The sequence below is a fragment of the Laccaria bicolor genome, genomic scaffold (assembly GCF_000143565.1).
Source record: "Laccaria bicolor S238N-H82 LACBIscaffold_67 genomic scaffold, whole genome shotgun sequence".
Lineage (NCBI taxonomy): Eukaryota > Fungi > Basidiomycota > Agaricomycetes > Agaricales > Hydnangiaceae > Laccaria > Laccaria bicolor.
The window spans coordinates 38,906-52,532 of record NW_001889938.1 but is presented as its reverse complement, the minus strand read 5'-3'; the positions used below and the strand labels follow the sequence as shown (position 1 = coordinate 52,532).

Sequence of the window (13,627 nt, the reverse complement as noted above, 5' to 3'; positions counted from 1 at the left end):
TTTTGGTCATTTTTGGCCTGCTTGAGACAAACAAGCCATTTTCCAAGCCTCTACAGACCTAACCACTCAGTATTTTTGACTGATTCTTTGATAGGCTCATTCAGGTTGACCAGAGGTATGTTCTGGCTACCTCCCCAGTTAGCGCATATTTTTTTTTTCAGATGCCAAAAATGGCCTCCAGAATAAAAACCTTCTCAAGGCTCCAGCTTTCACTGAAATTAGTCCATACCAAGGGAAGTGTAACACAACTACATAATGTAAAAGAATACACAAATACATTTGAGGTACAATAGATTCTTAGAAAGAACCAGAAAAATGAACCAACCTTCATTCTTTTTGCACTCAACTGTATAGCCAATAAAGTTGTTACAAAAAGAGACCTAATACCCTATGGCTAATCTACCACAGTTAGCCTTGGAGGAATAGGAGGGATGAGAGGGGGGATGGATATGGAGGAGAGGTCATCAAGCGGAAAGTTGATGTTCTGGATGTTAGTGTTGGTCAGTCCTTTCCTTTCGTTCCTCTTGCTGTGTCTTTGAGCAAAGGCTGATGTACACCTCAACAAAGTGAAATGTATCTCAAATGCCTTTGAGGACTCCAAGATTTTTCCTTCATGCATGTAACACACCAGACGCAGTTCTAGAGCTCCTCACACACCTACTGTAATCTTATGAAAGAAATAATCTAATTTGAACGCCGCTGGGGGTATCAATATCACCGTCAACTATCAGTAACGCCGTCTCATACCTTTCTCAGTAGTCCAGCTTCAACATTCGCAAGCTTGGGAGAATCCTCCTCACATTGTACGCCTACAACAACCTCGATGTTGACCTTACACACCTAGTGCCAACCATCAACAGTGTTCATGACCGAAATGTGACGTGTCTGGTTCTTTGATTACATAGCTTGGATTTGGGACCCAACAATAGGGTTAATCAATGATGTCCGAGCTCACCGAGTACATTTTCTGGCAGCCGCTCTCTCACAAGCTTTCGTTCTTATGTTTGTTTATTTGGTCTTCCCCATCAGATTATATAACCATCAGATATTTAGTTCTCCTCCTGGGTACGAAAGCATCGCAAGACGAGCAGCTGCTTTTAGGAGCCTGCAGTCGATCAGTAAATTTATTGATGGCTATATTAGTATGGGGAGCCTGGTTGAATCTGGACTCAACCCTGGTTCCAACCCGATTTGAACCAAACACTCTTCCATTTCAAGCAATTGAGACAGCCACCGGCGATTGGAATGGTTGTAACCAGTAGATACCGGTTGTAAGCTAAAATAGGAAAGTCCGACATTGACCACAAATTCCGTGATTCCAATGAAGAGAAAACATTTTAGTACAAACTCTGATCAATCAGTTGTGGACATAGTAGTTAGTACTAGTACTGTTAAGCGTCACTATGTACTAGCTAGCGTCACTGGGAGGCACAAAGTTGGTCGCCGTCCTTGGTCTTTACCTTCGCTATCATGTTGAACCCACCGCTTTCTCTCCTCTCAGATGATCTGCTTGCTTACATCGTCGAACATATCTCAAACCTCACATTTTGGGAAGAACCAATCCATAATCTCTCTCTTACGGATCGGGTGTTTATGCAGATATGCCAAACATACATCTTTCGGAGCCTTGAGCTGGGCGCGGGTTCAGGAACCAAGAGAAAGATATCGAAGCAGCTAGCAAAGAAGAAAAAGATTTTGAACGACAATCCTTCGTTCACCAACCGTGTACGTGTGATTCAGATTGTTGTCTTGCACGAATGAAATGCATGGCTTCTCAACGATTCCACCCTCATTGGCATCCTCCAACTGCTCGCCAAGTCGCCGATGCCGCCACATGAACTTCACTTTGGCAGACCTATGTCCGGTCCATTAACAATCGAGGACCCCATACTATTCGTGGGACGGCTCACACAATCATTCTTTTCGCAAACCCTGACTACCCTCCACCTCACCAAATGCAAGAACATGCCATTGCCTATTTTCCTCATCTGCCCCAAGTTGAGAGAAGTACGCCTTGACTTCGTGGGAGTTACTGAAGAGAGCTACGATGAATACCCAGAGGAATATTGCTCTAGCTGAGACCGAAATTTGCCAACACTAGAAGTTTTCAACTACTGCAACTCGCACAGCCTCGTAAAACAGATGATCACATCACCGCCTAGGTTTCATATGCCAGTGGTCCTTTGGTCAAGGCTACGCGTTCTGACCCTATCCCCACACGAGAAGGAAGAAATGGCTTGTTTGCAACCTATCCTCAATGCAGCTTCTAATACCCTGGAGGAATTGTATCTCACTAGCTTACATGTGGGTGAATGTAGGTGCAGCGTTTTTTTATTATTAAGGGAAGCGAATTTGACACGTTTCTGACAAAGCTCAACAACTCTCACTTGCTGGACTTTTGAACCTCAAAGATCTTTCACGCCTGCGCGTATTTGCGCTTTACGCCATTATCAAATGCAATGAAAAAGAGTCCGGTGCTCTCTGCGATATCAATATCGTCCTCAGTAAGATATCTGCATCCAATCAAATCACGAACCTCTCATTCGACCTTGACATCTCCGGCAAGCACCCTTTTGGTGGCTGTCTTGAGCAAGATTGGGTCGGATTATGTGACGAAATCATACGAATTTCTGCAGGGAAGCCACTTGAGTTGGAGCTGCAGACAACGGTGTCTTTGGAGGGCTTTCAGTCCCCAGACGTTGGAGATGGCGCAATATACAGCCACATCGCAGAGACGACAGCTTCCCTTACAGACTTTCCAAAGATTTGTGCCCACTTTTGGAACCCAACTTGTTGGTCTGGTCGGCTTGCTCCATTCCCTCGCAGCCAAGTGTGCAGTAGATGTAGACGGTAACTCGCTCGCGTATTGTTTCTTGGACCCACGCATCACACGCTGCGAGCCCACTGGCTGGGACACTCATCACTCGAACAGGATCTGTTTACAGAAACTGACCCGAGTCTCGCATTTTTACAAATGCCGGATCTTCATATCCACTGGATGACTTCAATGCTCACTTGTTATAACGAGAACATGGCTTTGCGCAAGCAGGGCCTCGAGGACGTTTGGTGAGCTCATTGGCGTGCTTTTTGAAGCTGCTTGAAGAACTTGCCAGCGAGTTGAGTGTTTGTCTGATGGATACCTTTCTTGAATACACCTTTGTAAAGCACCCTTCTATAGAAACAAACAGATGAATCTCGGCTTCATTTCCTTACCCCATGTGAGGTCTCGAAGAATTGAACCTTGGACTTCAACCTTGGTAGTCAAAGGAGTTTCAAAATTTCAACGTTGGAGATTGATACCTTCGAGCTCACTACAACAACTTATGTCAGGAGCCTAATAGGGTGAGCGCCAGAGTTATCATGACCCATACATGTATACAGTCGCATAAGCGAGAAATTGGACAAGACTTTATTTAAACACCTGTAGTCAAATAAGAGCCCAGGTATTGTGGTATAGTAAGAAGCACCCAGTCCGACTTGGGTTAACACTGGCATCCGCTGGTACTTAATAGGCTTCGTTCAACTTCACCATTTTTGTTGAGCACCGTTTTTTGCTGGATGTATCATTGCAGTGTGCTGGAATGATACCACACACTGCCAGTGTTCTCCCAGAAAACCTCTCGAGTTGGTTTACAGACAGAGGTGTCTGTGAGAAACAAGTTAGAACCAAATTTGAGCCACTGTACACATGGGGAGGACAGCATCCCTGCCAGGCCATCCAGCCAGTTGTACTTGTTGGACGCATGAGCGGCGAAGTACAGTAAATGTACTAGGTGATAGTGCAGACTGCAGTCTTCAAGTTGTAGATCTAAGTACCTCCCACATCCTTCAAGTTTGCCTGCGACCTGGCATCCTAATCCATCTCTCAGAGACATATATCGCATTATCCCTATACTACACGCTTTCGCTTCTATCTACAACCTAAAAAGTTCGCCCATTAGAACATCTTCTTATAGCTCATTGGTGGCCTCACTGCAATGCGACCAGAGCTTTTGGCTGGCGCCTTTGCCGGTGACCATGGTTTCCCCACTGCACGAGCTGGATGCTTCGGAGTCCCCTTGGTCGAACCAGCATGGAACCAGGTTGCCCTGCTGGGATGACACGAGCTGGACGTTTCGGAGTCCCCTTGGTTGAACCAGCCTTAGAACCAGGTGACGATGCCCTTGAGGATGCTGGGCTGGGATCGTTAGACTTCATAATCTTTGCTTTGTTTATCGTGATCCGTAGCTTGCGTCGGAAAGTGTTTTCTCCAAACTTGTAGCCACCCTTTGCAAGTCCAATGTTTGATCAAAGATTGGTATACCAGAGGTTGGAATAAACTCACGTCTCTGAGTGCATGGTCAAGCTCTTTAGCTGTTTTCTTGGCAGTTTTGTAGCTGAGTTTTGTGTATTTGCATAATGATGCTCTTCAGAATTCTTGCGATAGGTCTTGCTGGACACTTTAGCCCCACCGCACCCCCGTCTTTGCAATTGGTCTGTTGGAGGTATGACAGCGGCGAAAGAAAGCGCAAACTGAGCAGCTATGAAGGTGGATAGGATGAGCGACCAGCGCATGATAGAGAGGATAGCGAAAGATGGGTTTCTTGAGAGGGCCTGCCTGAGGGACCTAGCATGCTGATGATGGGGTATTTATTGGCTGGCAGTTTGTTCAGGCGCTGAAGTGCTGATGCATGATGGGCTGTCAGTCAACTGTGGGGACTGTCAGTGTAGTTGCAGCTAAAGTCGGTAGAAGGAAATGCAGCTAGATGCAGCTGTACAACTGAATTTGGTCATAAATCTGAAGAGAAACCCCCGATGTTCGGCACAACTTGTTGAACATTTGTTCAGCTTTGGTTCAACCCACGCACTACTGTATTCAGTATTCAGGAAGGGCTGTATGAAAGATATTGAAAGATGTGCGAATGCCCCAAGAATGCCCTCAAATTTTCATCATTGATTTTGGTTCCAAAGAAAAGGCGACTCGGATCATGCGTGCACCCACTTACACCCACGATACCTGCACCCACTTACACCCACCGTAAGGTCTGTAACAGCTGCCAGTAACCCATCTGTAGCATAGTTGTATTTTGTTAGACGCTACAACTAGTATGTATCAGGAACTGGTTGTTCCTCATTGGGACCGGTCCGGAATATACCTCTACCTCTTACTACTACATTCTTTGTCGTATTCACAAAGGGCTGTACGAAAGATATTGAAAGACGCACGCGAACCCCTCAAATTTTCGCTCCAAACAAAAGGCGAGTCGGATATGTGCACCCACTTACACCCACTTGACACCCACCGTACTAAGGTACCTCTGTAACATCTGGTAACCCATCGCGAAGCCACCCAAATTCCATCTTTGCCGAACTCGAGGCTAATCAGAAATTCAAACCCCTGTGATTCAAACTGATTCGAATTCCATGCGCGGCGTACAGCATGGGTCCACAAGGTCGGGTCCACTGCCCTGCCCCAACCTGACCTCCTCACTGTGCACCTGAAGACGGATTATATGATGATGCAAATCGAACGTTACCACTAACTCATTTGACAAAATTTTAAAACCATTGCCAGGGTATTGTCATCTGACCGAGCTCGAGCCACTACTTAGTACTCAACCGAGATCAATCATCAAACTGGTACCCACACACCACACACCACAGGATCAATCTACTCAGAAACCCCCTTTCCAGCAGAAACCCTAGGATTTCTCGTTGTCGGGTAGAACCCCCCCATCATCAACCCAAAGAAGTATTTATAGAAACCCTATGTCGGAGATGAATTAAGCAGTGCTGGACAAGTCGGTCTTTGAATTTTACATGTGACATAATCATCCGAAACGATGTCAAATGAGGAGAGAAATGGAAAATAGGGAGATGCAAACCTTGGACCATTCGGGCTCTTAATGGAGAGATCTAGTCACTCAATTGAAACTGGAATTGCGAGGGAATTCAAAAGTTCTTACCATAGTTGAGGCAGGCCCCGGGAAGCTCCCACCTATGTCTGTGCGAAAATAGCATATTTCAGAGGCCAAAAATCGTAATATTCCTCTGCGTTTATAGCATATTTGAGACAATTTCTGGAGATTTTCGCGATATTCCTATCTACTTATAGCATATTTGAGGACTCATTCTAAGAAAAAAAAAATCAACGCAAGGAAGGTTGGCGGCGGCGGTGCAAAATGGTGGTGCAATATGGCTACTTGCAACTTGTGCCGTGACGAATATCTCAAAGTGCACCTTGAACATGGACGACACCAGCACTCAAGCAAGAGCCAGTAGAGTCATCTCAGGTCAACTGCCCTCATTCCTCTCTCCATGCCATTTGAACAGAAATCGGGGACCATTATGTCATTGTCAACTGATGCCGCACTACATTGGACAACATTAACGCTGAGTCGAAAGGAGGTAGCTAAGTCTTCCTAGATGCATTCCTGGCGCCCGTATTGCGGCAAAATACTAGTTGTGTATGAGAGCTAATTAGATTGTCACATTTTGGCAGAGTCACATGTAAGTAGTCACCTCGTGGGAATGTGACATCCTTGTACGCAATAGCATATTTTGGACGTGAAAAATAGCATATTTGAGGCCGTTTTTGGACCATTTTGACGCACAGACATAAGGGCAGCTTCCCGGGGCCTGTTGAGGCGCGGGAATGGGCTGTCTGAATGCCCAAACGGAATGTTGGAGGGCCACTGCCGAGCCTCGAGGGAAGTCGGACCTCAAATATTTTGACCATCGGCCATCAGTGATTGCTTGTGGTACCCCAGGTTTCTGAAGTGGTTGGATAGAAACCTTGGGGTTTCACGTGGAAAGGGGGGTTTCTGGATAGTTTAATCCCACACCACAAGCTAGAACGAGTTACATATACAGCTTAAATTACTACCTACTATCGACCGCGACAACGTATTTTAATTTGAGGACACAAGGGTATTAAGCACGAAAAAAAAAAAAAGAGAACACACACGCCCACTTCAAAAACAGTGCACCCACTGAACCAGATAGAATTAACCCCATGCACCCTCTCGCTCAAGCCTTCCCTTCCTCTTTCGCAGTTTTATAAGACATAGCCTTCCTATCAGGGCTCATAAGACGCGCATATTCCAACATCAACCTATCACATCACAGCGTTAGTGTTCATCAACAAAAAATAAATCAGAAAAAAGAAAACATACCTGAAAAAATAAGCCGTCAAGTCCTCCTTCCTCCAAAACGTCTTACTCCACTCCCGTCCCGAAACCGCAATCTTCCGTGCCATATCTTCATGTGCCCCGTCCCCATTCGCATCGCCCCTGAAGAAGAGGAGGGCGTCGTGTAGGTCCGAGAGGTCGAGTTGGATGGGGATGTAGTGTACCCATGGGGCTACGCGGTCGGTGTACCTATCAACCAACATCGCGTTAGAAATGGGGGACATGGGAGGGGGAAAAGGGGGAAAGGGAGAACTCACCACTCGGGATAAATAGTCGACTTGAATACGAGCGCATTGGTCGTCATTAGGCGTTTGAACCGACCTGACCAGCCATTCCCATCGACCTTAGACACCTGTCAGCCTTCCTCTCACTCAAGACAACAAAAAAAAAGACACGCACATCAATAATATACTTATACCTCCCAGCCTCCTTCTCCCTCTGATAATCCCTCCACTCAAAAAGCTCCTCCAAAACCGGACAAACACTCTTCGAACACGCAATCGGGTTCCCCGCAAACGCAACATCCATAACAGCAGGATTCAATCTCGCCCTCCTCACCTCCCTCATCTCCCCAATCTTCTCCGTCCGACTCCGGTCGGGGGGGATAACCCTCATCGTCCCATTCAAATCATTCGCAGACCTCACCAAATGGATGCGCTGTTGATTCCGCCAGCGGGTTTTGGTAGCGTGGAACATCCCCGTGTTGCTCCCGCGCCATAAAAGCCTCTCGTCGAATTTATCGTCGAACGCTGGGTCGTCAGAGTCCGCTACCCACCCGTACGGAGTGGGTATCCGGATGTTGTGGTGGATCGTCGTGGAGCAGGAGGAGAACTCGGGGACCATGGATTGTTGGGGTGTAGGGCCCGTGTTGTGGGAGAGGAACTGCCCGTGGTGGTGCAGGTGGTCCGGGTGCAGGCACGGGTCCATCGCTTGGAAGTGGTTGTAGATGAACGTCTTTTTGGAGGGTGGAGGTGGGGGTTTGTTTAGGTCGATGGGCCTTCGGCGGGCCGGGGAGGAGGGTGCGCAGGCGGAGATCCAGCCTATCGAGTTGATCTTGGGGAGTGCGGCACGTTCAACGTCTAATGACTTTCGTCAGTTCAGTTGTCAAGGTTGTCTGAAAATGTGGACATACAAGATTGTGAATGGGCAGCCTCGAGTGTGGCTAATTTCACGGCATAATCTGATAACCGATTAGGTCCATCATGCGGCGAAAAGGTTGCCCGAAAGGGAGGAAGGAAATCTTGGATCTCTCGAAACAGCTTGACGATGTTGACGGAGCCATAAATCAGCTGGTCGTAGCGGCCTTCGTCAAACGCGTAGGTGAGCACGCTGACTGGATCATTCTGTTTTGTCTTGCCCAGGGTATACGAATCCTTCTTCTTTTCAAGCTCCTTTTGGATCTCGAATAAGTCGGGCGGCTCCAGGCCCCAGAACGGTTCCAAGTCGTTGTGCATTTGGTCGTATTCATCTGGAAGTTGTACGTTGTGTTTTTGCACGTAGTCCCACCTGCATGTAATCAGTACCGTGATAGAAATATTGCACAAAGCATGTCAGAGAGAACTAGGGGCGAGATGTCCTCGCTGGCACATAAAGCCACGAAATTTTGACATAGGCGCCCGAGAAGAATACCCGTCAGGCTTCTTCAGCGTCGACCCACCACGAACAGCGGCATCTTCGTAGAAATTTCATGCCCATAGCCGATAGCATACACGAAGCTCATAATTGCGTCAACCATTTGCACGCACGCGAGAGATCACAGACCACAAGCGTAGCGTCTGCTGAACATGACTGACAGAATTTCCCTCTAAACGTCGTAGCAGGGTGACCAATACCGCCCTCGTCTACACACACGCTCAAGAACCAAGACTCACCAAAGCTCGAATCCCTTGGGTGGTGCCCGCGAATACCTCCTGCGGTACTCTGCAACTGCTTGATCAAGAGTTTTGCTCGCGCGATCAAGCTTTCCCTGCCACTCCTTCTCCGCACGAGAAATGAGCTCGTATATCGGGTGCACACCCTCCTCATTGACCTCAACCAACCCATCCGGGCGATACTTATGTTGGCCAAGGCGGTTGGCGACCGGATTAGGTGGTTCGACGACTTTCTTGGGAGGTATAGTGGGTGCTTGGTCAACTCGAGGTCGGGCATCTTTGCGAGATGGGAGCTTGGGAACGGTGAATCGGTATGGGGTATTTTTTGGACGTGTCGCGCCAAGTTTGCCTGGCAAGAGAGAGCGAAGCCATGGTACACTGGTGAAGAGAACGGCGACGGCGAAGACGATGAGGAGAAGTTTCAAGGAGCGTAACCTGCTCCGCGAGAGTAGCATCGTGGTCAGGAGACAGGCATAAACGACGAACAAAAATAATGCCAGGCAACCGCCAAGAAAGCAAAGGTCAGATCAGGCACCACGGTTTATAGACTTGCCCTATTTGGTCAGGCTCTACTTCGAATACCCCACACCAGCGACCCGATGAGTCTCCACATCGTGCCCGGCAGCCAAAGTGCACGGAGGTGTCGTTCGAAAGCGATCATGAAGAAGATATCGCCGAATGCTCTCGTATATATTTCATCCAAACCATTACCGACAAAAACATCAAAAAAAGATATGTACATCGTAACGCAGACATAACATTCATACAAGGTCGTTTTTTCTCTACCAGTGATGTATAAAGGAGGAGGAGGAGGAGGGGAATCACGCAGCCGACGTAGGCCCCGGGTCAGCAACATATTTGCCACTTCCCCTAGCGAAAAGGTCCTACAACAACGTTCAGCTTTTCAAACACACAAGCTTAAAGGAAGAGCGCTTACTTTGAAGATACCCTTCGTAATAAGGAGTATCGCATGCCGACTCTCATACAGAGGATAGATCACAACCGTGATGGCAGAACAGAAGGTCCAAGCAATACCAACGGCAACCCAACCTGTCAAGCCAGCGGTGGTATAGACATAATGGGAGAAGAAGAGAGGAAGAGGGACGAGGATGATAAGGACGATGAACTGCCAATAGAGCGATGAGTCGGCAATCCGGAAACATCAAGAAACGAAGATGCCATACCAGACCAACTGAAGAGTAAGTCGCAAATTTGAAGGCTTTATTGAGCGCCACGGGGTCGAGCTCGTCCGCCTCTTCAGCGGCGTCGAAAGATTCCCCTGCGATAGAGCCAGCTTTGGTAACCACCTCGTGCTCCTTCTTCTCACTGTCACTGTCGGCCTTCAACTCTTCGGTACGCTTTGATGTGGCCTGTGCAGGCTTATTGATAGCCCGAGTACTCTCCCAGTCATATTTATCCGGCCACTAGATGCGATTTAGGGCACAAATGAAATGGTGCGTTTAGAACACTCACAATAAGGGACGAAAGGGTAGCGACAATAGCTCCTACACCTATTGACGCCAAATTGCCAGCCAGCATCTCGTAGTCCCCTAACAAAGTTGATAAACCTTCTGGTATATGACATGGACTAGACTCTGCATACCTCCACTCGTCTGAGAAATTGATGATCAGCTGCATACATAAGAAAAGGTGGAATGAACATACAACAACGTTAATGACGCCATTGTTGAGAGTCGACGTGGTGACGAGCCATGCCACAATTCCCGCAACGAACCCTGCGATAGAGCCACCAATACAACCCCACTTATTGGCCTTGCTCCACGTAATGCAAAGAGCGATAGGCACAACTGCAGAGCCTAAGATGACCCCCATAAAGGTCTTTATATCTGCGTCAACATCAGACGGTTTGTTAATAGAGTTGAACCTACGTAAAGCCAGCCCATGGAAACGCCAATGTAGAAGAAGATAAGGCCCGCCAGTCCACAAACAACAGCGTACAGCGCAACCTGAGAGAATTCAGTGGACGACGAAAAAGGTTTACACCAAACACATACAGCTGCGTGACCGACTTTGAGGATCTGCTCCTCAGTGGCATTGGGATTAATGTAGGTCTGTCAATAATGCTCAACTTTACGCTTCTCAAAAAATAGAGAGAAGACTTACCTTGTAGACATCATAGGTCAAAATTGACGACACAGCAATGAGTTCAGCAGAGGTAGCACCTGAAAAGGTCACGTAAATTACGAACAATCAATGAATCGAATCATAAACACGCACTTGTGACGGCCAAAAAGAGAAGAACTAGGATAGCAGCAGCTCCTGCTTTCCCGAGCAGCGCAGCGGCGGCAGCAGCAGCAGGAAGACCCGCTGAAACATCGGCAGGGGTAAGAACTTTCATGGCAGGATCGCCACGAAGAGCCACGGCTGCCAAACCAAGCGTTGTCGCAAAAGTGAAGGGGATAGCAAACCTATCAGCCATATGCGTTAGTGAAGGGCCCCTGCGAATTACAAATCTACCTACCATGCTAGACCACCAAGAAGATAGGCCTTGACGGTACTCGCAGGACGACTGGCAATGGCACGCTGCCAATAAGCCTGGTCCTGGAACACAGTGGCGAAGTTGCCGATGATGTTGATGACACCGAAGATGAGGCCGTTCTTCGATCTCATAGTTATATATGAGCCGTGTGCGTTTCCGGGGATGGGGGTAGCGGCAGATGCGGCGGTGAGCAGCTCATGCATCTTCGCGGGACTCCCTATCTTGTTGCTTGTAGAGTACACGGTGAAGACAAAGGTCTGGAAGAAAGTTAGCTGGAACAAGGAGGGACTGGAGAGGGGCATGCATACGAGGATGATCGCAAAGAGAACGGTGGTGTGAGTGCTATGATCTGTTTAGTTATATTTCTGATACAGGAGATAGAAGAGCACTGACTAGTCACAGAGAAGAGTAGATCGCATGCCTCCTACCACAACGTAGATGGCAACACCGAGAGGAATCAAGAAACAAGCCTGAATGAGACCCATCAACGAAGAGCTTACAGTCATAAGAGGTTACACTGACCGCAATGGTGTTCATACCAGTCAAATCTGTTACGGTGGCTGATCCACCCAGAATCAACATGGAGCTGACGATGATATTGGTGGCGAGCCTGGGACAGAGACATGGTTTTACTGGCTTGACTGAGGAAAAGATAAGTTGCCTACCCGAAGAACATAAAGACAAGATGGGCTGTTTTGCCCCATCTGACACCCACGATCTCCAGCCAAGTGTGAGCGTAAGGGGCGTTAAGCTTCAGCTTAGCTGCGAGCTAAATGTAACATTAAGATGAGCAGGTTCAGAAAAAGCGTTGTGAGTGCTACTCACCATAGCGAAGAGCAGAATCTGCACAGTTGCACCGGCTGACTCTCATTCAGGCCATGTGATGGTTGGTCAACGAGAACAAAACTCACCACCATACCACCAAGGTCCGCTGATACCTGAAGACCAGTGAATCAGTAAAGCAGATGCACTTCTTGCATTCAATGTCCTTACCGAATTTGTACGCCACCGCACTACTTTGAAGCTGAAAAGGGATGATTCAACGAGAGTCATGATATATTGGATGGACACATACCAGCGTAGCTGCCCAAGTCCATGCTGACACAATTCCGGATGCGATCAATCCAGGCTTGACACTTCGAGAAGCACTCGTGAATTCTTCTGAACTTTTAGGAGAAAAGGCGGTATATCGGGCTTGAATCGCCGTCAGAAAGATCATAAAGGCGCTGAAGAAAAGACCAATTCCTAGGAGATGGTTCAATGTTAGCAAGGCAACGACTGCGACAGAAAATATATTTACCAACAACTAGGTTAAAACGCACTCATTAGTTCCTTGTCTGAATAGAGGGAATATAGTCATCACTCACCGACGCCATACCCAGCACCTTGCGGAAGAATTGTGTCCGGCATGATGACTTGAGGATGAATTGAGTCTCTTCGAAGGCTGCTTGCAACCTTGGGTGCCGAAGAAGATCAGAAGACTGACATCCCGAGATAGAGAGCCTTTTATAACGTTATCTCTTCAGCACTGATAAGAAAGAAGGGAGGGCTTTGAGAGTCCCACACAACCACCAGGTATCTGTTGAGGCGCTAGCTGTGGTACCTGATCTCTTCCCGAATGAATCTCATGGTTGAAAGAAACACCACGATAAGAGTCGTCCCTGCGTTATCCAGTCAACAAAACGCCCCCGATCCAAGACGCCAAGCTGAAGGAGTCATAGCTTATGTGGGACACAAGGAGCCAAACGATAAGCGACCTTTTGGCTGCCAGTAGAGTCGAGTTAGACTTATTCGCTGAACAAACTTGGAGTGAGGATGTGGATGAAAGAAGCGAATAGATCACGAGACCTCGTCGGCCCACTCTTAAGCTCCAACTTGGCTCCAACTGATTTCTCGACTGCTATGTAGCCACACCAGGCCCCACCTCCTTATCGATTATCTCTTGGCCTCTAACCCATTCGATTAAACTATATCTCCCGCAGATTTACAAAGCGGCCTCCAAATTTTCTTGACTCCGATGTCAAGACCCTGATGGCGGCACAGTGATTCACAAATGCACATTGCAGTGGGCCTGTAGGCTGTTATCT

At 47.7% G+C, this 13,627-nt stretch overlaps 4 protein-coding genes across 4 annotated transcripts; 2 read left to right on the top strand and 2 right to left on the bottom strand.

The window, feature by feature from the left end:
• Positions 1–1,824: 1,824 nt before the first annotated feature.
• On the top strand, positions 1,825–2,079 carry LACBIDRAFT_315059 (uncharacterized protein; the record flags this gene model as incomplete). Its single annotated transcript, XM_001889424.1, has 1 exon — positions 1,825–2,079. The coding sequence occupies one exon, from the start codon at positions 1,825–1,827 to the stop codon at positions 2,077–2,079; it is 255 nt and encodes an 84-aa protein (XP_001889459.1).
• Positions 2,080–2,142: 63 nt separating this feature from the next.
• LACBIDRAFT_315058 (uncharacterized protein) lies at positions 2,143–2,854 on the top strand (the record flags this gene model as incomplete). Its single annotated transcript, XM_001889423.1, has 2 exons — positions 2,143–2,314; positions 2,373–2,854. 2 exons carry the CDS (start codon positions 2,143–2,145, stop codon positions 2,852–2,854), a joined length of 654 nt encoding a protein of 217 aa, XP_001889458.1.
• Positions 2,855–6,880: 4,026 nt separating this feature from the next.
• LACBIDRAFT_295861 (uncharacterized protein) lies at positions 6,881–9,495 on the bottom strand (the record flags this gene model as incomplete). Its single annotated transcript, XM_001889378.1, has 6 exons — positions 6,881–7,093; positions 7,155–7,358; positions 7,427–7,512; positions 7,569–8,248; positions 8,302–8,675; positions 9,041–9,495. 6 exons carry the CDS (start codon positions 9,493–9,495, stop codon positions 7,009–7,011), a joined length of 1,884 nt encoding a protein of 627 aa, XP_001889413.1. The 3' UTR covers positions 6,881–7,008.
• Positions 9,496–9,861: 366 nt separating this feature from the next.
• Positions 9,862–12,950, bottom strand: LACBIDRAFT_315056 (urea transporter; the record flags this gene model as incomplete). Its single annotated transcript, XM_001889377.1, has 20 exons — positions 9,862–9,924; positions 9,978–10,166; positions 10,225–10,464; positions 10,514–10,590; positions 10,644–10,653; positions 10,706–10,879; positions 10,930–11,112; positions 11,165–11,223; positions 11,279–11,469; positions 11,523–11,797; positions 11,849–11,882; positions 11,934–12,010; positions 12,063–12,150; positions 12,206–12,309; positions 12,366–12,400; positions 12,452–12,478; positions 12,534–12,564; positions 12,616–12,785; positions 12,841–12,846; positions 12,908–12,950. The coding sequence occupies 20 exons, from the start codon at positions 12,948–12,950 to the stop codon at positions 9,862–9,864; spliced, it is 2,076 nt and encodes a 691-aa protein (XP_001889412.1).
• Between the last annotated feature and the right edge of the window lie 677 nt (positions 12,951–13,627).